We start from the raw sequence: 23937 nt of genomic DNA on the forward strand, positions 1-23937 counted from the left end.
ATTTTAGAGCTGTCCCCACTGCAGCTCTGGAGGTGCCTTCCAAGCTTTTCCTTTTTTTAAAATCAGAACAATTTATTCAGGATTGTCATAAGCAAATGCATACATATTGTTTTGGCAGATATTCCATTTTTTAAATTCACCCATTCTATTTCAGAGCAACCCCATTATTCCTTTACTATCAAACTTCTTGAAAAAATGTTTCACATTTGATGTTTCTACTTCCTCCACATTGACTCTTCACCCCCTGTAATACAGTTAATGCATCTCCTACTCAAGCGAAAGAGCTTCCATCAAATTCTCTAGTAACCTCTTAACTACCTCTTGCTTCTTAACTCCCAGTATCTCCTATTGCTTTTCACCTTTGTCAGGGGCCTAGAAGGAAGTTATGCAGGAGTTAAAACTGAGATGGATGGGCCCCTCTACACATCTCTCTTTAAGGCCCCTGCTCAGTTCTCTAAAGAACGAGCCAAAACTTACTTTCCTCTGTGGCCATTAGAAAGCCTCCAACTTTATCTCCTCAGAGGACTGTCACTGTAACTTCTGAGCATCCAAAGAGCCCATATGGAAAGGAAAGTGGGCCAAGTGTCACTGAAATAGAACCACCCTGAGGAGACCAAGGGTCTTGCAGTTTTAACAATTGTTTTCAGTAGAAACTGTCTTGCAAACTACACACACACACACACACACACACACACACACACGGTTCAGCAGGAACTGATGGAAAACAACTCGGAGGAAGTCCAGCTGTTCCCTCTGAGGAGCACGCATGAGGGAAGCCAGGCCTAGGAAGAGGGGGTGTTGCTCGGGTGGTGACATACAGCATTCCTTTCACTTGAGGCAGCTGAGCCTGAGAAGCTGCTGAACCCGAGGAGCTGCAGTCTCCCCTTGGGAATATGACTTACCCTTAGACGGGAAGGGCCTCACAAAAACAGACCTGTGTCCACGCATCCGTCCCCAAGAGGAACCCCTTCCCATCCTGTGCGCGTGAACTCCCGTGTCAGCAGAGGTTCAGATGCCACCCAGTCTCCGGCCAGACAAAGAGCCCAAAGTCAGCAATCTCGTAGGATGTGTTTATATTTACATGGTACATTTTAAAGCAACAGCTACATTGGTCATACATATTAGAAACCATAAAAAAAAGTTAAGAACTTAAAATGTACATCATACACTTGTATATATATTTTTTACAGAGGTAAAAAGGGTTATTATAAAAAAATCAATACAACAGGGTTTTTAGTATACAGGTGAAGAATGAATTATGCTTCAGGCACTTTAATTTGTTAATGTGAGCAAATAGCTTGGGGGGGAGGGTGGGTCAGGGGGAAGCTTCTGAACAGACAATCTTTTGGTTAATGTTTTGTTACCACAGATACAAAAATAAAATCTGAATAATTTCTCTCAAATGATTGACGTCAGTATGGCAAAGCTGACTGGGAAAAATACTACACACTGTTCAGCTGCAGTGTGGCAATTAGAGACGTATTTACAGAAATGTCCCCATGGCTGTCCTTGTGCCCTTAACCACTGTCTTCACAAACCAAAAAAGTACGTGTGGAGTAAGACTCGCTAGCGTAGCTCTCCAAAGGGGTGGAACAGGACAGGGGGTGAAGGAAGATAGGACCAAAGAACTAAACAGAGCCGACAAACAGAAAGCGGCTGGGAAAAGTGTATTCTTACTGAAATAAATAGGGGCACCTGAACGGAGGTCTAACAAAACATACATTAGTGTTGTGCTTTGTAGAGAGAAGACCTTGAGAAAGACCTTGAGGAAAAACCTTGCAGGGGTTGGGGAAGGTGGTCTCTCAGCATTTGGAGGCTGGCTGAGCTTTGCTAGATAGTCTCCAGGTGGGGAAGAGATTCTCGTCTTCCATCACCGGACTGACAGCCCCAAACCAGTCACTCCAACAAATGAAGACGTCTACCAGCTACCTTATAAACACAGTGGGTATTTACACCGGTGATCTGACTAAGGAAATGCAACGGGCTCTCAGGTGAGCTGAAAACATTCCAGGACGGTAAGCACGGCTAGCACTCTCCCAGTATGACTGGCCGACTGGGAAAAAGTCCCTTTCCTTGAAGACTGATGTCCTGTGTGCCAGAGAGAAGGGATGGGGGGAGCAGGGGGAGAGGGACCAGGCCATGCCCTCAGCTGGCAGCCACCACAGGAAGGTCATGGCGGGAAGAGCAGCCAGTGTGGACAGGCCTGTCCCCCATGTTCCCCACGATGTTCTGATTGTACTCAGCTAGGTACAGGTAAACCACGCTTCACTCTTCTTTCTGCCCTAAGATTTGGCTATTCCTCGCAACAGATTAGAAAAATACTCTTCCGGCTAATTCGCAGCCGCTTACGTGGCAAGGCGACAGGCAGACCCAGCCTGCTGACTTGGCCATTTGTGCACCCAAAGTGGCAAGTCTGGGTTTGGAGTTGCAGGAGAAAGACACTTAGGCATTGGAAGGGTTTTTACATATGGCCTTGTTTTTTCCCAAGTATAAATGAAGAATTTGGTAACCTGAAATTGTGTCCGAAATGGAAAACAAAAACACAAACTCACGAACAAAATGCAACCCACCACTCCTCAAACTTATGACATTTAAAATTGCCCCCCGGTTAATAGAAAGTACCCACTGGGGGCAGGGGGTGGAGCTCCTATAGTTTTATTTACCAGAACCTTAGTGTTTTTCATCACTAGTTTGTGTTTGAAGAGAATATTTGGTTTCTAAAACAACAAACAAAATTTCTTATTTTATTAGCATTTTGTCCCAATATTGCTAAATTTTTGGAAGTGGTGGTGATGCAATTTTAAAAAGGTCTACCTTAGGGGTAACTGAGGAGGCTCAGAGAAATCTGAAATCCCCTTTCCAGCCCTGGCCCGAGAGGATGCGATGCAGTTTTAAGGAATTTTCCTGAATCTCACAAGTTAGTCTGAAGTTAAGGCTCAATTCTCAGTCATTTTACAGGTGAATGTTTTGCATCGTGCAGAACTGGCAGATTTGGGGGGGGGGGGAGGAAATGATGGGCTCAGGATAGAAACTGCAGCGTATGTGGGAAATTTGGCTTTAGAAAAGTTAAAGCGATCTTGTTTGTAGTAGAAGTTAACTAGCTCACCTCCTAGACATAACTACCTGCGGGTTAAAATACTCCTGGCTGGGTCTCATTATGTTGATATCACACGTCCGCAGGAACTGGTAAAGTGCTCTTAGCCACAGGCAAGCTGAGCCAAGAGGAAGAGAGTCTCCAGTGCTCCTGGAAAAACCAAATACAAAAACCCACCTAAAAAATCAGCAGTTCCGACTGCAGGCGCCTTTGAACTGGAAGAGGCGGGGAGGAAGGCAGGAGATCACCACGGGGGTAAGAGCTCGATTAGACGGTTAACGCGCTGGAGCCCACGCGGAGTCCACCGGCGGGGCCCCGGGCGCGGGGGGCGCGGGCGGCCTGTCCCTCGGCCCGGGGTCACACGGCCGCTTTGTGCTTCCCGCCGCAGCACCGGCACATCACCCCGCAGTGGTAGCAGGCGCGCAGCGGCAGGTAACAGCACATACAGGGCGCCAGGAAGGACAGGGCGATAAGGGCCATCCACCGGAGGCAAAACTTCTCGTCGCTGGTGTCGCACGAGCAGGGGTCTGTGTAGTCGCCCTCGGGGTCCGACATACAGTGGTAGAGCAGGCTGTCCGCGCACCACATGCAGCTCACGCGGCGGATGCAAGTCCTCACGGCGTCGGGCGCGTCCTGGCAGCGGCCCCGCCGGTTCTCCTCGTGGTTGAACATGTCCCTGCAGTACTCGCACCGCGAGCGCTCGCCGTCCTCCTTCCGCGGCCGCGGCTTGCCCCGCAGGGGCTGCGTCTTGATCACGCCGCACCCGAGCCCTTTGGGGTCCTCCCCGAGGCCGAAGTCCGAGGAGTCCACGTAGGGGTAGTTGTAGTCGTGCTTGGGAACCTCGCCCTTGGCGAAGCGCACGTAGGAGTCGGCGTCCTCGGCGGGGTCGAGCGCCTTGCCGCGCACGGGCGCGTGCCGGTAGTCCTCGTAGCCCGTCATCCAGATCTTCTCCCGGGGGTTGATGCGCACGATCTCCTCCTCGTCGTCGGGGAAGCTCACCTGGCGGTAGGGCCTTGGCATCGGCTGCCCCGGGAGAGGAGAGACAATGTTTTACAGCAGGGGCAAAAAACCCCACGAACACCCCACCGTGCACCTTTCACCTTGACAAAGGCATTTCTTGAAACACCTTGTGGGTCAAAGATGTATCTCAAATTGTGAGTCTCAATCCATTCCTGGGTCGGGAAATCAATTGCATGGGTAGAGACCGGCTTTCACCCCTCCCTTTGTTGAAGGATTACCATGTATTTGGGAAAGTGTGTGTGCATGTTGTAAGAATAGTTTAAATCTTCGGAAGCTGGCCACACCCAGGTCAAGGAGCAGGAGGAGAGAGGCCTAGGACCCCCCCACCTCCCCTTCCCTCACCGCCCACCCCGAGGGGAAGGTGACTGCTAGCCTGATTTCTAACAGCTTACATCAGTTTTACCTGGTTTTGTACAGTATGTTCTCTGCTGTAAGACCAGCTTTTTACCCCCCTCAGGAGTACACGGCATGTCATAAGGGTAAGTACTTTTCATTCTCTATGTATATACATTGTGTGTGTTCTGGGTCACCATATAAAATGCACTTGTCACTGTGAGTCATATTTAAAAAGCAAAAGGGGCTCACAAGAACCTTGTAATCTGGTTGGGAAGATAAGATGCTCAGATAGGAAAAGGGTAGGAGTGCAGCTCCAGAGGCCAGCTGCCTGGGTTTGAATCCTGCCAGGATCTCAGGCAATGAGTGGCAGAGCTGGAATTTGGGCCTAAGCAGCTGGGATGCAGAGCCACAACCTCTGGCCTTCAAACCTCAACTGCATTCCCCCTAAGGGTGAAGAGTCATCTCAGAAAGTAGTCCCACTACAGTTTACAACAGTGCCCTGTCCAGACGGCAGGTGCTGAGTCAACAGCTACCGCCTAGATGCAAGTAAGCCAGCCCTGCACAGGACATCTCAGTGGTGGCAGAGAAGGAGCTTTTCCACGTTAGAAGTCCTTTGGGCATGAAGGCTTTTTAAGGGGAAAAGAGCATGGTTCTGAGCAAACCCGCTGGAGTCAAATTCGGGCTGTGCAATTTACTAGCAAGTTGCTACACCTCAGCCTCAGTTTCCCTGACTGTCAAACTGCATAGGACTTTTATGAGAATGGAGAGAAAGATCTATGCAGTGTCTGCACTGAGCCTGCCACACAGGATGTGCTTGATACCCACTGCAATTGTCATTATAACAGTTACAGAATTTTTACATGGCAATTAGATTTACCCATCGCTTCCCACCAGACCGTGAGCAGGGGCCCCGTCTACACGCTTTGCCCTAATTCCTTTCAGATTCTTGACATCCGAGTTTCCTGGGCTTTGGAAAAATCACAGTCCTGTAGGATTTCAAACAAATCTTGGGAGCTGACACAGACTTTGCTAATTTTTTATTTTGTAAAGTAAGGAGAGTCAAAAGGTCAGTTCTTTTCTATTGCTATCATCATGTGATTTTTTTAAAAAGATTTAAATGCCAAACTATTGGGAAGCATACAATAAAATCATTTTTAAAGAGTCATATAAATCTAGCTTTATGTTAACTGTGCTCCTTTTTCCTCTTTTCAAGGCAGACTGGTGGCCACATCACCCTACACGGGCACCAGTCCATGTCCCACAGTTTGGGAACCTGCTCTGCAAAATAGCCGCTCAGTAAATATTTGTTGAATTATTGAATTCCAGGCTCCATCTCCCTGAGCAGGCCTGGGCCTGCAGCCCGAGCTGCCAGGGCGTGAGCCAGGGGGGCAGCGTTCTTCAGTCCTGATCGCGGCTCCGGGCTCTCGCCACGTCAGGAGGCAGTACAGTTCGCTGGGTGAGCACAGACTTGCATTTGAATCTGTTCCACCAGGGACTCTCGCTCAGCCTTAGCCTTGTGGGGAAATTTGTGAAGATTAAATGAGATACAGCACAAGGTGTCTGGCACACAGAAACCTCTGAGTAAGGGTTCGATATGGGGTGGGGTGGTACATAGTAGCACAGAAGAGGCCCGGGCGCGGGGAGAGGAGGGCGGCCATCCCAGAAGTGGGAGTCGTCTACCGTGATGACCTCAGAGGACCGAGACTGCCGCTCACCTGTTCGAGGTGATAGTGGTCCGTGGAGTATGGGTCGTGGAGGTGGCCCAGGGTATAAATCCTCCGGTGCTCACAGGATGTGGGAGAAGAGATTGTCCGAGTAGGTTGTTCCCTCTTCTGAGAGGAATTAGAAGAACTGTCTGTAGCTGTCTGTTTAGAGGGAGGTAACCAAGAGTTAATTTGAAAAAAGAAAAACCACACACCAAACCCTAACATGCCATCTGCCCCTACTTGTGGAATCTTGCTGGACTTCCCGAAATCTTGAGTTTATCCTGGCTGTGGGAGGCGGGAGGACCCCTGAAGGGGGAGATTGTCTAAACATGATGTGGCCAGCTCAATGGGCAGAGAAACCCAGCCGCCAGACCCTGGAAAGTCGGGTTTGTTTTCTCAAATGTGGGAGCAGCGACCAGGCTTTGGGGTTGGACTCACTACAGCAGGCCTCCCGCGGGTGCATCCCAGTTTGATCAAGTATGGTTGTCCCATTTGTAGCCCTAGTTCCGAGGTACTCTGGCAAGCAGGGAAGGTGAGAACATGCAAAAATCAAACCCCAGTATTTATATGCGGGGCTAATCCTGGCCTAAGAAGGAGCCAAGACATAAGGAGACTTCGGGGTATCATGGGTACTGGCTTTCCAGAAAGAAATCTTTGGGTTGGAGGCAAGCTTTGGGGTTGACTTTAAACTGGAAGCAAGGCAATGATTGCACAGTGGGATGAAGGCCCAGCAGAGGCACACAGTTCAGACCAGAGCCTACTGATGGTGTGTTTGGAAGGTGAACAGATACTGGGATGGACTGTGGCCAGAGCACAGGGAGGCCAACTGCCTTCCAATATACCTACCACCTAGGTGCTTCATGCTCCCAGCTAAGATTCAATGAAGGGGGCCGGGTGATCACCACTCTCCATAACCACTCCCATTCCCCAAAAGCCACGTGCTCATAAAAGGCTGTTAAATGCAGCTGGCCTCCCAACCCACCTTTTATCCCCATAGAGCTGGGGACCCTTCCCCACCCCCAAACAAACGAAAAGTTTTCTTGTATTTAGTTGTCCTATTTCTGACAAATATCTAGGAACTCCTTCCTCCTTGGCTGTTGCTCTTATATTCCCCTTATCTCATTTGCTCATTTTTTTATTTTATATGTCTTTTGTTAGTATCATAAATCCTTATGGGGGCAAGGCAAGGTCTAAACAAATAGACTTATAAAGTAACAAATGCTCAGAAAAATGGGACTCCAGGTATTTAGGAAAAAGAAGACTCATTTCCATTATGTAACAAACTGTTGTTAATTTTTAAAACTTGGTGGATACATGCAGCATCCCTTCAGGGATCCAAGCCTCCTGGATTTTTCTAATTGGTTTGGTCCAAGTGATGAGGGGCTGATTCCTCAACCCACAGCGGCTAATCCAGATATGGTCCTCTCAGGGAATAGGGGAAGAATTTTGATGGAGAGGCCAGAAAAGATGCTGAATTTTTATCTCAAGTTAAGACCTAAGGGTCCCATACACCTGGAATCATGGTGAGGGCACAGGGAAAGCACCTTCTGAAGATGACGTGAAGCAAAGTCAAGAGAAGTCACCCCCCACGGACACCATTCGAGCTTCTGGATCCAGTCAAGCCTGAATCCTGACCCACTTCTGGTAACTTAAGCCGGATGTGTTGGTTTCACCACATGGATGCACTTTTCCTCACTCCGAGGCAGCAGCTCCACCTGCATCACACCCTGGCCTCTCTATAACCCTCACTCCCCTCACAACGGGTGGAGTGAAACTGGGCGTGCAGTCTGCTACCTCCCTCCCCTGCCTCTTGGGAGCCGCCCAACTGGCAAACAGCACATGCTGGCAGCCATTCTTGGGACTGTGGGGAGGCTGCAGAGATCCAGCACCTCGTGCCTGACGGGTCAGGTCCTAAGACGTCTACTTCCCGCAGATGTAAGCCAGGACCATAATGTATCTCCTAGCTGTCCCCCTCCCCCGAATTGGTTCATAACTCAGATAGGGAAGAATTACTATTAAGTATCAGTAACTGAAAGAGACCAAGCTGATACACAACTTTTTCCTTTCTTCCAAACTCTGCTTGTCCTCCAGTTCTCACCCACTTTAACACGTGGGCTGTCGTGGATCAGACAGAACAAAACCAAGAACTGTTAATAGTCCCATGTTGTGTGAGTGAATACAATGTGCCAGGCCCTGGGTACACGTGAACACAGTTGCAGGTAAAATATCTCCACGTCACACACAGGAGAACAGACTCCAAGAGAGGAAAGACCTGCTGACTGGCAGGCAGCCTCTGCAAGGCTGGGATGAAATGCAGCCCCAGACACCCAGGCCCCTGGATTTCAGTACCCACAACACTGCTTCTCAAGCTCAGGTGAGCCCATTCCAATGCCTACTCTGAGGGGTACTGTGTTAACCTCAAAAAAAGGTACAACTTCTCCACGTAAGAAGGTGCACCCTGCATGATACAAACCCAGGAGATAAGGGGATGGCATCTCACAATACAAAGGTTTCCAAAGACCTCAATAAATGCTTCCTGAATGAGCAGATAAGGGCCCTTCAGTATGACTCAAATCTCAAGGGTTCAATTCTTATCCAACAACCATGACAGTCACGTCTCTGAGGTTAGAAGCTACCCTCGTATTGAACACTGTAACATGCGCTCAGCATTTAGTTCTCAGAAACCAGCTAACACATCACGGTCACCTGTGTTAGTCAGCTGTTACCCTCATCCGCCCATGTCCAGGTTAACCATGTGTAAGAGGTGATTCTGAGAAATGAGGCACGCCCAGTTTTCCTGGTATTTATGAGCCTGAGGAAGGCCTTCCAATGTCTCCTAACCTAGTGACGGATTTGTGCAGAAAACTTCGAGGTACGCCACAGTTCATTGCCTCCTGTGCCCCCTCCCCCCCCAAACTGCTCCGTGTAGGTCTGGACTCTGGAAAGGAGAGCCTGCCAGAGAGGCTCCACTGGAAGCCGAGGCTCATTTCAGATCTACACTATCAGACAAATCTTGCAAGCGGTGTGACCTACAAACAAGAGGAATGCCCTATCAGGCCATCTCTAAGAACAGTGAGGGAAATACCTCCTACCACATGTACCTCTGACCTAACTCTGCTCGTGGTTTCCACTCGCAGCCGGAGGGCAGCAGCCACCTAAGCTGTGTGCGCACCCATTCACAAGCGAGGTTCTTGAACATCTGTTGTGTGCACAAGCTTGTGACACCAACCTGACAGCTCCACCTTCAACTCGGACACTCCAGCTGCGCTGTAAGCTCGCCTTGGTCTCCGGGGGTGTCTCTGAACTGTTGTGGGTTTGAACTCAAGAAGAACAAAAGCAGAGGTCTTTTGCAGCTACCCTGTGTTTGGGGATCTCAGCCTCCTAAAAGGGGCAGCTTCAGCAACAAGCTTCCTGTCCGGAGAGAGCAGGCAGAGCGAGCCTTCGATGCCGTCCCCGGGACAGCGGGCCGGGCACCGGGTGGAGGCGTGGGAGGCCTCCTGCACACGTGCTCTCCAAAACTGGCCCTGGGCTTGAGTTTGAACCTGACTCAGTGTCAGTGCCCATGATAACAAAGACGTCCAATTAAGAAGTTTGCAACTTACCATCAGGGCCGAACAAAAGCAATGCAGTGGAGTATTACGATGCTAAATAACAGGTCTCCGATCAGGAAGACTGGACTTGAACCCTTCTCTGCTAGTTATAAATTGTGTGCGTTTGGTCAGGTTAACCCTCTAACTCTAGTTTCCACATCTGCAAAATGAAGCTAAAATTGTCCTCAGGGTTATTGCAAGAATGAAATGAGATTCAACATTTCCATTTTCTAAGCTGTAACTGCTGATCACAGAAAAGTTACTGATTCTGTAAATCCTGTATCTGCCTGCCTTGCTTAATTCCAGATGTTTTTTCTATACTGAGATGTTTCCATCATCTTTTACCTTTTTTTTTTTTTTAAATATATCTTTATTGATTTCAGAGAGAGGAAAGGAGAGGGAGAGAGAGAGAGAGAGAAACATCAATGATGAGAGAGTCATCGATCGAGCCCGCAACCTGGGCATGTGCCCTGACCGGGAATCGAACCCCGGTCGCCTGGATCCTAGGTCGACGCTCAACCGCTGAGCCACGCCCGGCCGGGCATCTTTTACCTTTAATTTGTTTAATTAATGTATGAGTGAAACAGCTTTTCCAATATAAACCATCTTTGCATGCCTGGGATATACTCTACTGGTCTTTTGTTAAATTTGCTTTTACAAATATTTGATGTGATTTGTTAATATTTTACTTAGGAACTTTGCATCCAGATTCATAAGTGAGTTTGGTTTCTGTTTCTCTATCTGAGCTATCCTCACCCAGTTTCTTGGGTAGGACCATGCTAGTCTTGTAGACTGAGCTAGGCAGCTTTCCATATTTTTCTATACTTTGGAGCAATATCTATAACAGGGGAGTTGTGTTTCTTAACCACCTAAGTTTGGTCCCCTTTTAAAGGGTAGACCTCTGACTACATTTTCAATTTTCCAATGATTACTGTAAAAACTCACAGATTTTGAGTAATTAACAAGTTCATATGACTCTCTAACAGGGCAGTAAGCTGAGATAAGACCTTGATGAGAAAGAACAGGAGGGTGAGAAAAGAAAGGAAAGGGAGGTGGAAGTGAAGGGAGATGGAAGCAAGAGTTGAGGGTTCTAAGATGAAAAGGTGGGCACTGCCAACCTTAAAAACACAAAACAGAGCTCCAAACAGCCTGACCAGACCCACCCATCCCTTTCCTGAAGGGTTTTTGGGTCTGGGCTGGGTGCTTTGTGGGATGTGGGTTCACAGAAGGTAACATGGACAGAGCAAGGCCCGGTGGCTTCTGTGAGAAGGGGTATTCTAGATGGGTGGACAACCCAGACCAAGGCCCAGCAGAAGAGAAAAAGAGACTCAATTTATCAGTGAACATCTGGTAAACTTATTTAAAAACTACAAGCTTCCAATGTCTGGACTCTATAGACATAAGTTGTACTTACTCTGAGAATTCAGGTATCTCCTATAATGCTCCAGAATTTAACAAATGAGAGGAAAACCACAGAGCTTCACAAGTTGATAGACTTCTCTTCTGAATAACTGACTTTAAGGTCATAATATCTTGCCAATAAATCAAAATCTGAAGGACAAAAGATACGGGGTGGAGGCCGCCTGTTTTCCCAAGGTTAGTGCCATCAGGTGTGGGCAGGAATTAGTCTGAACGGAGAAAGGAGACTAGAAGATCGATGCCTAATGTTAAACCTGGGGATGGCTCCCTCCTATGTTACGGGCATATTTTGTAAAACAGGATTTCTTACTCTTGGAAGTTGACTATTCCTCCTGACCTTCAAAGGGCCCTTGAGTTTACCTGGAGGTTCTCGAAGAAGCAAGTGCATCTGTTCACATGCCCTGGGTCTGGGAGTGAGCCTCCTTCATTTGGAAGGTTGACCTTTTGACCAAGGGACGCTCAAGGAGGGAGGAAAAGAGCCAAGAGGCTAGACCAGCTGAGGAGGCAATTTGCTTAAATTAAGTTACTCATTTGGGATAGAGTCCTGGCTGCAGACCAAGGGCTTCTGGGGGCATTCTGGGTGGGTGAGACTGTATTTCACAGGGAAACAAGTGTTTTCAGGACTATGTGCATCCTTTCAGCTCCCCTGGGTCTTCCTGCTAAATCTTTGATTTTCCAGAAGGGGGTGGGGGGTAGAGAACAAACACAGCAGCAGCAGCTGGCAGACAGTGGCTATAGAGAAAAAGGTGTGCCCAGGGCAGTTTTTTCAAGGACACTTGGAACTATTAAGGGGCACATGATCCACAGCTCCCCCGAGTAAGACATTTTACTGAGCACATTGGTGAGACTACGAAGGCTGGCCACCGTCAGGTTTCTCCTCCCTCTGGGATGGAGACAAATGGAATGAACCCCACCTCCAGAGAGGCAAGCAAACAAGTACAGCTACTTCATCAGCCCCGTGTCCCCAGCACAATGAGCCAACGGAAGAGCACGCAGCGCACAGAGCTAAGCCTGCTCAGTGGCCACTGCAGGAAGCCAGCCGGCCTAGGCGTTTTCAATAAGGCATCGAAAATAAAGCTAAGAAACTGCTTAAGGAGCTCTACCACAGCATCGGGAAGCATACAGCGATGTTAAGCAAAAATAATTCTATATAGAGAGAAATGGAAAACTCTGATGCCAGGCCAGGCTGTTCACCTTAGACAAGCTGCTTAACTTCTCTGGGCCTCAGTTTCCTCGTGTAAAATAAGGGGCTGCACCAGATGATCTACCTGAGCACTAGCAATTTTATGTGTAATCCTTCGCCCTGCTCCTAACAATATGACAGCTCAGAGGGGTTTGACTAAGACTGATGCTTAGTTGATTCAAGAGCCACGAGATATATGTCAACTATACCTCAGTAAAAACAATAAATAAAAAGAAAAGTCATCACCATACTCCCCCCCAAAAAAGACCCAGAGGATTCACTTAGATGATTAGACTTTCTGCTGTCTGTAGATGCTACTATTTTGAAGTTTTTAAGATGGCTTACTAGTAGTTATGACCACGGTTCGTATTATTTTTACTGCAATCCACCACCAAAATAGATCTCAGCATCTGATGCATTCTTCCTATTGCAAGGGCTTCTCATTTTGTTTTAAAGAATGCACACACACAGTATATAGAAATATAAATATATGCCATTCCTCTCTACCTTGGACTGGGAGGCTAGACTGATCACATAAAACTCTGGGCTGCTTCTGCCTCTCAGGAGACAGTAAACTGGCTGGCTGAGGGCCCCAGATGGCTCCTGGCTCAGGGGATTTGGATGAGCTGTTGTTTCTAACTCTTCAGCAAAGCACACCTTCCCCTCAGTATCTACTAGACTGGCAGGCCTGTGGCCAATCCTTTTCCTATGGTAAACAGGAAGTTGTCACCCATTTTGCCACCAGGTCTTTGGGAACAGGCAGCACTGGCTCACCTGTCCTAAGGGCCTACACTGGTTCCAGGTGTCCTGTTTCAAAGAGGCAAGCAGAGCAGACAATCGGCCAGCCACATGCTCTTCTATGGCCCCAGCTAGCAGGCAGTTTGGGTCTAAGAGGCAGCTGCTGGAGGGAAAGAGATAACTTTGTCCTAGACTCTAGGGCATCACCCCCTCTGGGAACCAGAGAATAGATAAAGTGGGCATTCTTTCTTTGGGGAAAAAACAATGAAAAGGAAATTCCCACATGTTTAAAAACATTTCATGTTTCTAAGTTTTGAAGTTAGGTGAAAGAACTTTTGATATGAAAGGAAAGGGCTCTGATAAGACCCAACTTAGCTTCATTGGAAGGGCTGAGGGTAGGGGGCAGGAAGGCCAGGTTTCAGGTAACCCTGACTATGTACTTTGTATGAATTAGTAAAATGGAAATAATAGTATCCTACTATTCACAGCTCAAAAAGATGAGATGATATTCATGTAAATGAAGAAAGACACAAGTGGGAGAGTTAGCAAAACGCCTTTGGGCTTCCTGAAACTGAGCGCATTTCAAAGCTTTTGTCTGAGCCTCAGACATTTAATTGCTTTAATTTAGCCACTGTATAAGGTATTACCTATTGAATAAAAAGATCCTCCTCTTACTATGTAATGTGAGCTTGACAACTGTCATTTAGAAGATAAAGCAGCTCCCATCCATGTTCTGAGACCTCCCGCCACCCATGCAGTGCTGGGTGTCAGCCAGCAGCAGTTATGGGACACGCTCCCTGGTGCCAACCACAAAGAATAGGGCAGCCCCTCCCAAACATTTTTGCCTTTTTTAAACCACCGCAGACCAATTTCACCAGTTAAACTTCATAGAATTTACATTTCCAACCTATTTTCTCTCTATGTATCCTTCCCCCCCCCCCCCATCCTTAGTTCCAAAGGGAGAGAGCACAGAAACATTTCTGATCAGCTTGAAGATCATTTCTGATCTTCCAAAGGAGACCGGGGCTTTCAGGAGGAACAGGGGACCCTTGTACCTGCACTGAAGAGGTGGCTAAGGTTTTAAGCCAATGCCCTAGTTGAAAAGTCCACCATCTAGGTGGCTCTTCTGCTACGAAGGGGGACTCTGATAGGCTTGATTGGTAAAATTTTCTACAACTTATTGAATAAATATTTCCTTTCCTTATATTTCTCTGAAAGGCAGCCAGCAGATCTGGGGTTTGTTGGATGAGCAGAGTGTGGAACTAAGCACAAGTCACTTCACCTCTCTGAGCCTGGGTGATTTTTTTTCTTTTTTTAACCCTCACCAGAGGATATTTTTTCCATTGCTTTTCAGAGAAAGTGGAAGAAAGAGAAGGGGGGGGGGTAGGAAGAGATCGATTGGCTGCCTCTTGCATCCGCCCCAACCAGGCCAGGGATCAAACCTGCAACCCAGGTACATGCCCTTGATCGGAATTGAATCCAAGACCCTTCAGTCCTTGGGCACCACTCTAACCACTGAGCAAAACTGGCTAGTGCAGAGCCTGGGTGATTTTATCTGCAGAAATGAAGTGTTAGTGTGTACCTCACAGGGTGGCTCGAGGACCAAATCCAGTGCTGTGTATGTGACAGTGGGGGTGCAGTGCCAGGGACAGCTCCACACCACAGTTCCTTTCCCTCTCCTCCCCTGGGCCAGCAAATAGACTCAAAGGACACACGTCCATCCCGAGAAGGCTTGGTGTTCAAAGGATCAAGGACCATAGCTAACTGATGGCAGAACCGAGTTCAGAATCCAGGCCTCTCCCTCGTCTCCAAACTCTGCATACTCAGGGGTCACACACCACTTCAGCTCTTAAAAACACTCTCTTAGAAAATCAGTTAGTGAACCCCATTTTGTCACAAAACTGGTCGACATGCCTTCAGTTTTAATGTTTGTTGGGGTTGGATTAGGTGGAAAAACTCTTTAAGAAAAGGAAAATTTTGTGGTATTCTGCACTCTTCCAATTCTATAAGTGAAACTTTGATAATTACAAAATTCAGTGAATTTGTTTTTTCTGCTTAAGAATGAAAATAAGGACCACTTACAAATACTCAAAAGTCCATCTGGGATAAAACAAATTGCTTCTCAGTACTTTGGTTTCAACTACTTGCTCTAACCACACTTTAGAAAGCACCTGGGGTAGATGGGCAGGGTCTGAGGTATTATCCGAGACAACTGCTCTGAACAGCAAGAAAGTAACAGAATGCAGCTTGTAATAAACAGGATGTCAGAGGGTCAAGCACAGGGCACGAGGCAGGACCAAATTTTCCAGTCTGGGCAAAACATGGTTAGAAGCTGACGATGCTATAGAAGACATGGCATTTTTTCCTATGTAGAGGAGGACTGCCTACCAAAAGAAAGAAAGACAGCGAAACACCAAAGCACAGTCCAAATATCAGCCTTTTCCACCTGGGCTCTAGGACAGAATTCGACCCAAACAAAATGACTGCATGACTCTTCTCAATTCTGCAAAGGACAGTACACAGTTAGCAACATTCTAGGTGCCCAGGACAAGTTAACTCATTATATGAGTGAGGATGGATACCTTAAGGTGCTAGGGCTTAACTGAGAATAATTTATTTGAGAAGGGCTGGTAGTAAATCTAGAGAGTGAGAAAAAACAAACCCAAACCCTATACGTGTAGGGTAGGCCTTGCTATGGTCAAGCTCCAAGTTGCCCTCTTGGGGACCAGTAGGTTGTAATACTGCTGAGTCGGCTCCAAGTCCATCACATGAATGGGCCACATGGGCATAAGTCACATATTTGTTCTCTTACCTCTCCCCTTTCCAACTTGGGTCCAAGAGAACCCTAAAATAGGACTCTTATATTTGGTGGTGGTTTAAAAAATAGAACAGCTGAAAGATCCTAAATATAATTATTCAATAGAGGAAGAGAAAAATAGCAGGGGAGTTTAGAAGCTAGTGTTCCCTGCTCCTCCACTATGAACTAGCTGTGAGATCTTAGGCAAGTCACCCATCTGACTCATCTGAAAGAACTCAAAGTCCCTTCCCAATCCAGGACCTATAATTCTAAGGAGTTGGCTTGTTTAGAGCCTTTCTAGACACCCAGCAAGGCAAATAAATGTCCAGGTAACTCCTGCAGTTTATCTTATCTCCAACACGCCCTTATTTCCACAGTAGACACACTGTTTCCTAAAAAACACTAGGCAGAGAATACAGCGGGAAGAGGAGCTCTTAGAGCCACCGAAACCAACCTCTGCCTCGGCTCTTTAATCTCTAACCCTCCAGCTGGGGGAATCAGGATGAGCTGCTGTAACTAAGGAGTCTGTCTCGATTCCTCCTTCTCCCTTGACCTCTCACCCTTCTGATAAAACTCCTCATACTCTTTTTTATTTTTAAAATCAATACATGTACGTATATCACTTAATATCTCAAATAGCAGTCTCGCCTCTCTCCATCTCAGCTTCTCACTCTGCAGAGGAAAATCCACTTTCAACTCTTGTGGCTCCTGTATGTCTCCATTTTTTTCAACCCCATGTGGTTTATACTATTTCCTGACTTGCAGATTTAGATATTATTTAAGGACTACTTACTATGGAAAATGAAGATCTATTTCACACACCCTCAAGTATCTTCCTATAAAGCTAACATTTCCCTGATCCCCCACTGAGCAGCGGGGCCGTGAAAGGGCTGTGCTACCAGGCAGAAAGTTGACGAGAGGTAAGGAGCACCAGGAGCCAAAAGCTTACGGTGAGTGACAAAGCTGGGGGCTCAGCTCTCATGACAGACTGAGCACAGAACAGCTAGAAAATGACCAAGTTACTGAGATTCCTGCACAATCACCCACTTTTAAATGGTTCTCCAAGACAACAATAAAGCAAATGAATAAAACGGAAACTTGAATTTACACACTATACAGTAAGCTTCCGTAAACGCCGCCGATAGTTCTAGAACTTTAAGCAAAATGATGTATAACAAAGCCCACTTTACCACAGGCTAAACTAACAGCTGCAAGAGTGAAGTTTCTACACTATCTCATCAACATTATAATGAAACGACGTTGAACGAAATGACATTACTGGAGGACCTGTTGTATCTGAGGGTCAGATCACCACCCATTTATTGGGCATTTATAGAGTAAAGCTTTATAGAGTTGCAGAGACTAAAATGATGAATAACCTGCTTCTAATTGGATGAAGATTCATTAACTCGGCAAATAAAATAGGAAAGCCAAAAAAGGGGCAGACTTTCAAGTGGTAAGAGAAATAAACAAAGTACTATGAGACTTTAAACAAGAGAGAATTGTAATTGGTCAAGAGAGAAATATGAGGACACATACTCATATACACCCAAACTCAGAAAGTCAGAACATGGTTGCTAATCAGGAGTCTCTGGTGGCGGTTCTAGCAGGAAAGATGTGGACACATGCCAGGCTGGTGGCAGTGAAATGGAAAGCAGAGCCATGGGAACACCGTGGAGGCAACGGTATTGGCAAATGGCAATTGGCAACTGGCAACAGGTGCACGGGCAAGTGTGCACATGCGTGTGCATGTGTGTACACACACTAAGAAGAGCACTAATTTAACTGAGAAATTGCAACATCATTGTATCATCCTGTGAAGTCAGGTGGGTAAGCTGTTTTGGGCATAACCATCAGGCTGGGAAGTGTGAGCAGAAACAGCCCATGCTTGGTGAGCACCCAAGTCAGACAACTACTCCACAGGGAATTGGGATGCCCCTTCCTCCACTTCATTCAAAATACTGTCCACAACATCCTGCTTTCCTCGTAATCCCAAGGAATCCCCTGAAACAGAGGGAACCCCCTGGCTCCACCAGCAGAGATGAAAGATACACTCCTGGTTCCTCAGGGACACTTCCACAGGTTTTCCTTCACACATGCTGTTCTTAGGAAATTATCATAATTCTGGTCCATCCTAAGTTGTAAGAGAGTCTTGTTACCACTTACATTCTTTCAGTGATAAATAAGTTCCAAGTTCTAAATGTCTCTTACCAATAAGTTTTTGTTTTGTGTTTTTTTAAAGATTTGTTATTTGATTTTTAGAGAAGGGGGAGGGAGAGAGAAACATTGATGTGCAAGCAGCATGTCATCAGCTACCTCCTGCACGTCCCTCTCTGGGGATCCACAACCCCGGAATGTGCCCTGACCGAGAATTGAACCAGCAACCCCTTGGTGTCTGGGACAACACCCAACCAACTGAGCCAAACTGGCCAGGGCCCAATATGAGTTTTAGAATGCACCAAACCGGGAAGCTATGGACGATGCAGGAGTTACCACAGCTGTTCTTTTCCTGGCTCCAGCTCTCAGACATCTCATTTACTGTCTTAGGACAGAAAGTCTAATTACAGGGAGCTCGTGGACAAATGGGAAACCAGGTGCATAAGCCCTTGGTGACCCTCCCATCATTGCACAGGATGTGTTCCTAACAGTCAATGGCCTAATGACTGGGGCTATCTTGGGAAGGGAGGTACTATTATCAATAGTCCCTTGTTTGTAAACAAATGGAAGGAAGGCAACTGGTCATATACACCAGTGCTACACGGAATGCAATTAGGTGGTACCCCTTCTCCAGTGAGTTCCAAGTGTCTGGAGCAGCAGGGCAGTTTCTACACTTCCTTCCAGGCATTTGGCGTTACCTTAGAGCAACATGCTGATCCCCTGTGGATTAAAGGACAAAACCAGGAGGGATGCTGGTTTCCATCAACCCTCTCCCTCTTGTCTTCTCCCGATTCTATAAATCACTTCTGGCAGGTAGCTGGGAAGCAGCTGCGAATGACAGTTTTGCTCTGGAGCACAGGAAGCCACCTTTTAACCCGCCTGCTGTTGTTTTTCTCTCCAAACGTGACAAAGGAACAGATGTAAGCAACATGCCAACTGTTGAGATCTGCTCGGAGCACTATGGGAAGCCTGTTCAGAGCCACATCACACCAGCCGCTCCATGGAGGGACAACTGAGTTCATTTCCTGAAACCCCCACGCACGCTCTGCTCACGTCAGGCAGGGATCCACAGCACTCAGGCCACTCACCACACACATCCCTGCATCCGCCGCCTCTGCTGTGGTTCCCAGCCCTGAAGCCACTTCCCGAAAGCTGTCAAATGCCACCGAGGTCCAGTCCAGCCTCACCCCCTAGTGGTCTTCTCTGACACCCCCGCCTCTCACCGTAAAGTACTCTGGTTCAAAGCACTCCATAGCCTGTGCCAGTCTCTAAGCCTTTCACGGGCAATCTCATCTCTCCAAACTATCCTGTTACCTGCATGAGGGCTGGAGCCATGGTTTACACACCTCTGTATCCCCAAAGCAGTGCTTTTCAAATCATTAGCTGCATGGTAAGTCTATTGAAAAGCAAGCTGAAAGGGTTGCAACCAATATTTTAAAATATGAAAAAAAAACTAGCTTTTAAAAGATATTCTTGGGACAACTGGGGAACTATTAGATGATAAGAGATTCCTATTAATTTTAATTTTCTTAGGTGTAGTAATAGTGTGCTTATGTAGAAAAATACCTTATTTTTAGGAGGTAATTAGAGGTGACTTTCAACTGATCAGCAAAAATATACGTGTGTGTGTGTGCTTGAGTGTACATCTATAAACGCGCACACACACACACCCACACCCACACCCACACCCACACACACACACACACACACTCTTGCGTGCACAGTTAAAACATGGGGCAAAATGTTACAACTGCTAAATCTAGGTGTAGAATATACAGTGTACACTGTATTATGTACATTTTCCTATGTGCTTAAAAAGTTTCATAATCAAAAGCAAAGAAAAATGAAACAGGAGAGAAAAATCATAATGCAGAGCATGAAGTACAGTCTGGTTTTAGGTGTCTCTGGATGTGTGTGGTGTCCTACATTATAACGTAAACTTATTTCGTACAGTAGATCAAGGCCAAGAGTTTGAAAATGCTGCCCTCCAGCTCCTCCCTGCACCAAGCGCACAGCGGGCATGCAATGAACTATCTGTTAATTAACTTCTAGAAGCCCAGGACTTAGATGAAGCAACAAGCTGAGAAATCATTTTGTCTCATTATATCCCATTATCTCAAGCTGTGTCAAAATAGCCAAGCCCTTTCCTGCCTTAGCACACTTGGGCCCAACCTGAACTCAGCCTCCAGGCCTTTCTTATCGGATGTTTAATTACTCATGAGCAAGGCTGCTTCTGGCTTTCCCCCTCGCTGCCAGCGAGGCAGCTGCGTTCAACTATGAGTAGGGTGAGCAGTTGTCCCGGTTTGCCTGGGGTTGAGGTGTTTTGCAGAACTAGGGACTTTCAGCACTAACACTAGGAGAGTCCCAGGCAAACAAGATGGTTGCTCACCATAAATCTGAGGGAAGACTGCACGAGAACCCGGGACAGGCCCGGGAGAGTTGACACTGTCATGTCATGTGGTGATGTTACCACTGCAACATGAACAACAAAGGCAAACCCAGCGCAGGAAAAATCGTGACAAGACAGATCCAACAGCAACAGCACATGCCAAATTGCAAAGTGTCTCTCACGCCCTTAAACAGAACCTCTCCTGATTAGTTACCACTAACCTGGAAAGCAAAAGACATAGGGAACTTACTGTAAAAACGTCGTCATCACCAAGCTCAGCTTCATTGTGGATGGTGGAAGATGACGTGGTTGAGCCTAAAAAGACAAGATATGTAATAAGAAGTGTTTTCAAAGAGGATAAGTCCAATCCAGTCACTTAAAAGGTATATTTTGATAAAACCACATCCCATTCCTTCCGCATGTCGATCACTAGCAGAAATGTTACTTGGGGAATTAATGCTTTTAATTTACTCTTTAATTGACTTGTCAGGATGCTTCCTAAATGAACTTGGCAGACTGTTGTTCCTAATTACCTCCTCAAACTTCTGGACTGGCCACTAGAGAACAAGCAGAAAGGCAATCTGGAGGAGGGGCAGGGAGAGCCTGCCCACTACTGAGGTGCAAGGTCAAGACCAGCCTCCGCCAGTGATCCCTCAGGTCCCAAAGATGTATAGTGGGAAAAGCACTGGACGGAGAACCCCCAGGTTAGGTCGGCCACGGTCTCACTGTGTAAAATGGACTTAGCTTTCTGGTTTTTTCACCTACCAAAGAGGGCATCTGACAAAACAGCTTGCATGGTCACCTCCTGTTCTGAAATTCAGGCACTGTACTCTAAAACCCAGACGGTGGGAGCCACCTTCTAAGCTGATAGATACCAGGGCAAGGACATTTTCTCTTGCAATACGAGGGCATCAGTGAGCTTTCTGTTTCTGCAGGCCAAAACTTAGGCTCAGGTTAGAAAACCTGGGTTATTCCATCATGGAATGAGGGTTCAATTTATTTACCTTTTCATCTCTTTCTTTATTCTGGTATGTAAACCAGTGGAAACTCTCCCCTCTCAGCTGTTAACAGTACCCAGTAATGGTGGATCAACAATGGACAGTTAATGGCCAAAAGAAAAAAATATTTAAATTTGTGTGACAGATATACCAAAAGAGAAATTTATTCTCTATCTTCTACTTTTCTTGGTTATTAAAAAATATGCATTTAGAAAATATTTTGCTATTACATAAAATAGAAATTAAAAGACTTGCTCAGAAAGGGAAGAGGAATATTTGAATTCCCAATGAGGAATCACAGGAGGAAAAGCAGGTCCCATAATAGCCTCTGTGCAATCCCTCTTGCTCTTTCACAATTTTTCTCTACTATCTGAATTATTCTAGTCAATTGATGTTTAAGGCAAGTTTGATAGAAAACAGCCAGGTAGAGTATATACAGAAAAAAAGTTATAAGTGATCAGTTTTGTTTGTGGATTTAGTAATTAAGTATATGGACATATTGAAAATTGCTATCAGTAATATAGGAGCTATTTTCTCTCTAAACATTTAAAATCTACGTTTACTATTTTAAACATTTGTTACTTATGTAAGACCTGTGATGTGAACACTAGTTTTTATTGGCTATCATGTGGTTGTAGTTAACAGGTTCATGTTCTAGCTAGAACTACTGATGTTAAGTGATTTTTCATTGATGATTTACTTTTCTCTCTTCCCACAAATCCACAATGAAGATGACTTCTGAACGCTTATTTCTTAAACAGATGAAACACACATTCTTTTATGATTAATTTTTGTTTAATTTTTATAATTCTGAGTTTGGCTTTTTGCTTGATATTTCTGTCTTCAAGGGACTGTCACACCATTTAACCCTCTAATTTGAGAACTGAATGTGTTAAAGTGGAGAATTTGTGTGTTCGCATCTGTAGACTCTAAAAAAGCCCATGAGGATTGATGGCCTAAGAGCCTTTCAGGCCAGGATCAAATGTAACACAATGTCTACTAATCACTCACCACAGACTAGGGCCTAAACCATGGAATGGGCTCCAAGAGTCACAGATCCCTTTCCTGTTCAGAGGCAGCTGCACATCTGGGCTCTGATTACGAGAGGGCAGTGGGTAGGCCTGGAGCCATCTGGGCCCATTTGAATCCATTCTCCATTTCTGAGCCAAGACAGATCAGACCAAAGCTGTTTCAATAGTCAGGGAAAGGTGAACTCCATCAAAAACTATTCATATGAAGTCTAGAACTTGTCTTTTCAGAGCCAAGTCCAACTGGGACCACTCCTTACTCTGAAACCCATCTCCTTTCCCCGTTTTCTCCCTTTATAGTTGTTCTCCTTGGATGTTACTAAAGTTTTAGCATCTACTGACCTGGCCCCAACCCTCCTGCAAGTAAACCACAAATATATGATGGCGGGAAACTGGAATGAAAAAGAACTCAGAATATTAACACAGTCCCACTACAAATGCAGTGACAAACTCAGTACCTTCTATAAGGTCTTCGATCGCTTTCCTCACTCCCCTGTCAAAAGCGCGAGCGTCGGCAGGACTTTGGAAAGTAAGTCCAAACTTCCTATTGTCGACCTTCCAATGATGAAAGGTTGGGTTGGCTTTGGTGTAGACCAAGTCCTTTCTTACATAGCATTCCAATACCACCTGAAGGATTGAAACATACAGGCTGGTTACTTGTGAAACAGTCATACTGGTGTCTGGATTCAAAAATCTAACTAGGGGCTGTCCATCACTGATGGCAACTAATGAAAACCCCCCCCCCCCCCCCCGGCCTTCATGTATCTGTGAGTCTCTCCATTTGAAAGGCCACTGCTTTCCTCTGTGGACCAATCACCCCACCGCACCCCCTTGCCTTTGGTGATCCCACAGTACCGTGATACTCCCTAACTACGCTCTTCATCTCACTCATTCCTCTTCCTCACCCCCCAATGGGGGAGGCACTAAGCTGAGGCCCAGGTCTTGGGGCTCTGCTCTACTCCAGGTTTACTGCTTCCATGTCAGGGCCTTTGTATTAATGGTTGTCAACCTTTCCTCCTCTGTCCTAATGGGTGTTTCCCAGTGACCTCATATTCAACATGTTGAAAATTAACTTAATCTGCTCTGAAATTTCTGCCACTAGTTTCCTCTCCCAACTTCCCCATATCTAGCAATGCCAACCCCTCTGTTCATTCTCTTTGGCTCAAAATCTCCATGGTTATCTTTGCCTCTTCTGCTCTCTCTACCCAATGTATTATTAATCACCAAGTCTGTTTCACTTTTCCTTCAGTATCTTTTATATCAATCTATTTCAGTTGCTGCCACCCTGATCTGGGTCTCTATTAACCTTTTATCTGGACTATTAGAACAATCTTCAAGTTTCTAGCAATCCAGTTTCAGAACTACCTTTAGCTAAGACTCTGAGTGAACTGTCTCAGACCCTTGGTCTTTTATCTCTAAAATGGGAAGAACGCCAGCATTATCAATGAGAACATACATATACATGAACAAGCTCTGAAAATA

General features: G+C 46.2%; 1 protein-coding gene across 3 annotated transcripts in view; it reads right to left on the reverse strand.

Annotated features, from left to right (window-relative positions):
* Positions 1 to 1056: 1056 nt before the first annotated feature.
* Positions 1057 to 23937, reverse strand: part of SPRED2 (sprouty related EVH1 domain containing 2) — a 104743-nt gene continuing 81862 nt past the window's right edge. For all 3 annotated transcript variants that reach the window (XM_081157015.1, XM_081157014.1, XM_081157016.1), the window contains 4 exons: positions 22914 to 23082; positions 20680 to 20744; positions 6166 to 6315; positions 1057 to 4117 (listed from right to left, as the gene is read on the reverse strand). In XM_081157015.1, coding sequence (XP_081013141.1) covers positions 3452 to 4117; positions 6166 to 6315; positions 20680 to 20744; positions 22914 to 23082 — 1050 coding nt within the window. In that variant the 3' untranslated portion in view covers positions 1057 to 3451. The remainder of the gene's footprint in view (positions 4118 to 6165; positions 6316 to 20679; positions 20745 to 22913; positions 23083 to 23937) is intronic.

This window comes from Miniopterus schreibersii, assembly GCF_964146895.1.
Source record: "Miniopterus schreibersii genome assembly, chromosome: 13".
Classification (NCBI taxonomy): Eukaryota; Metazoa; Chordata; class Mammalia; order Chiroptera; family Miniopteridae; genus Miniopterus; species Miniopterus schreibersii.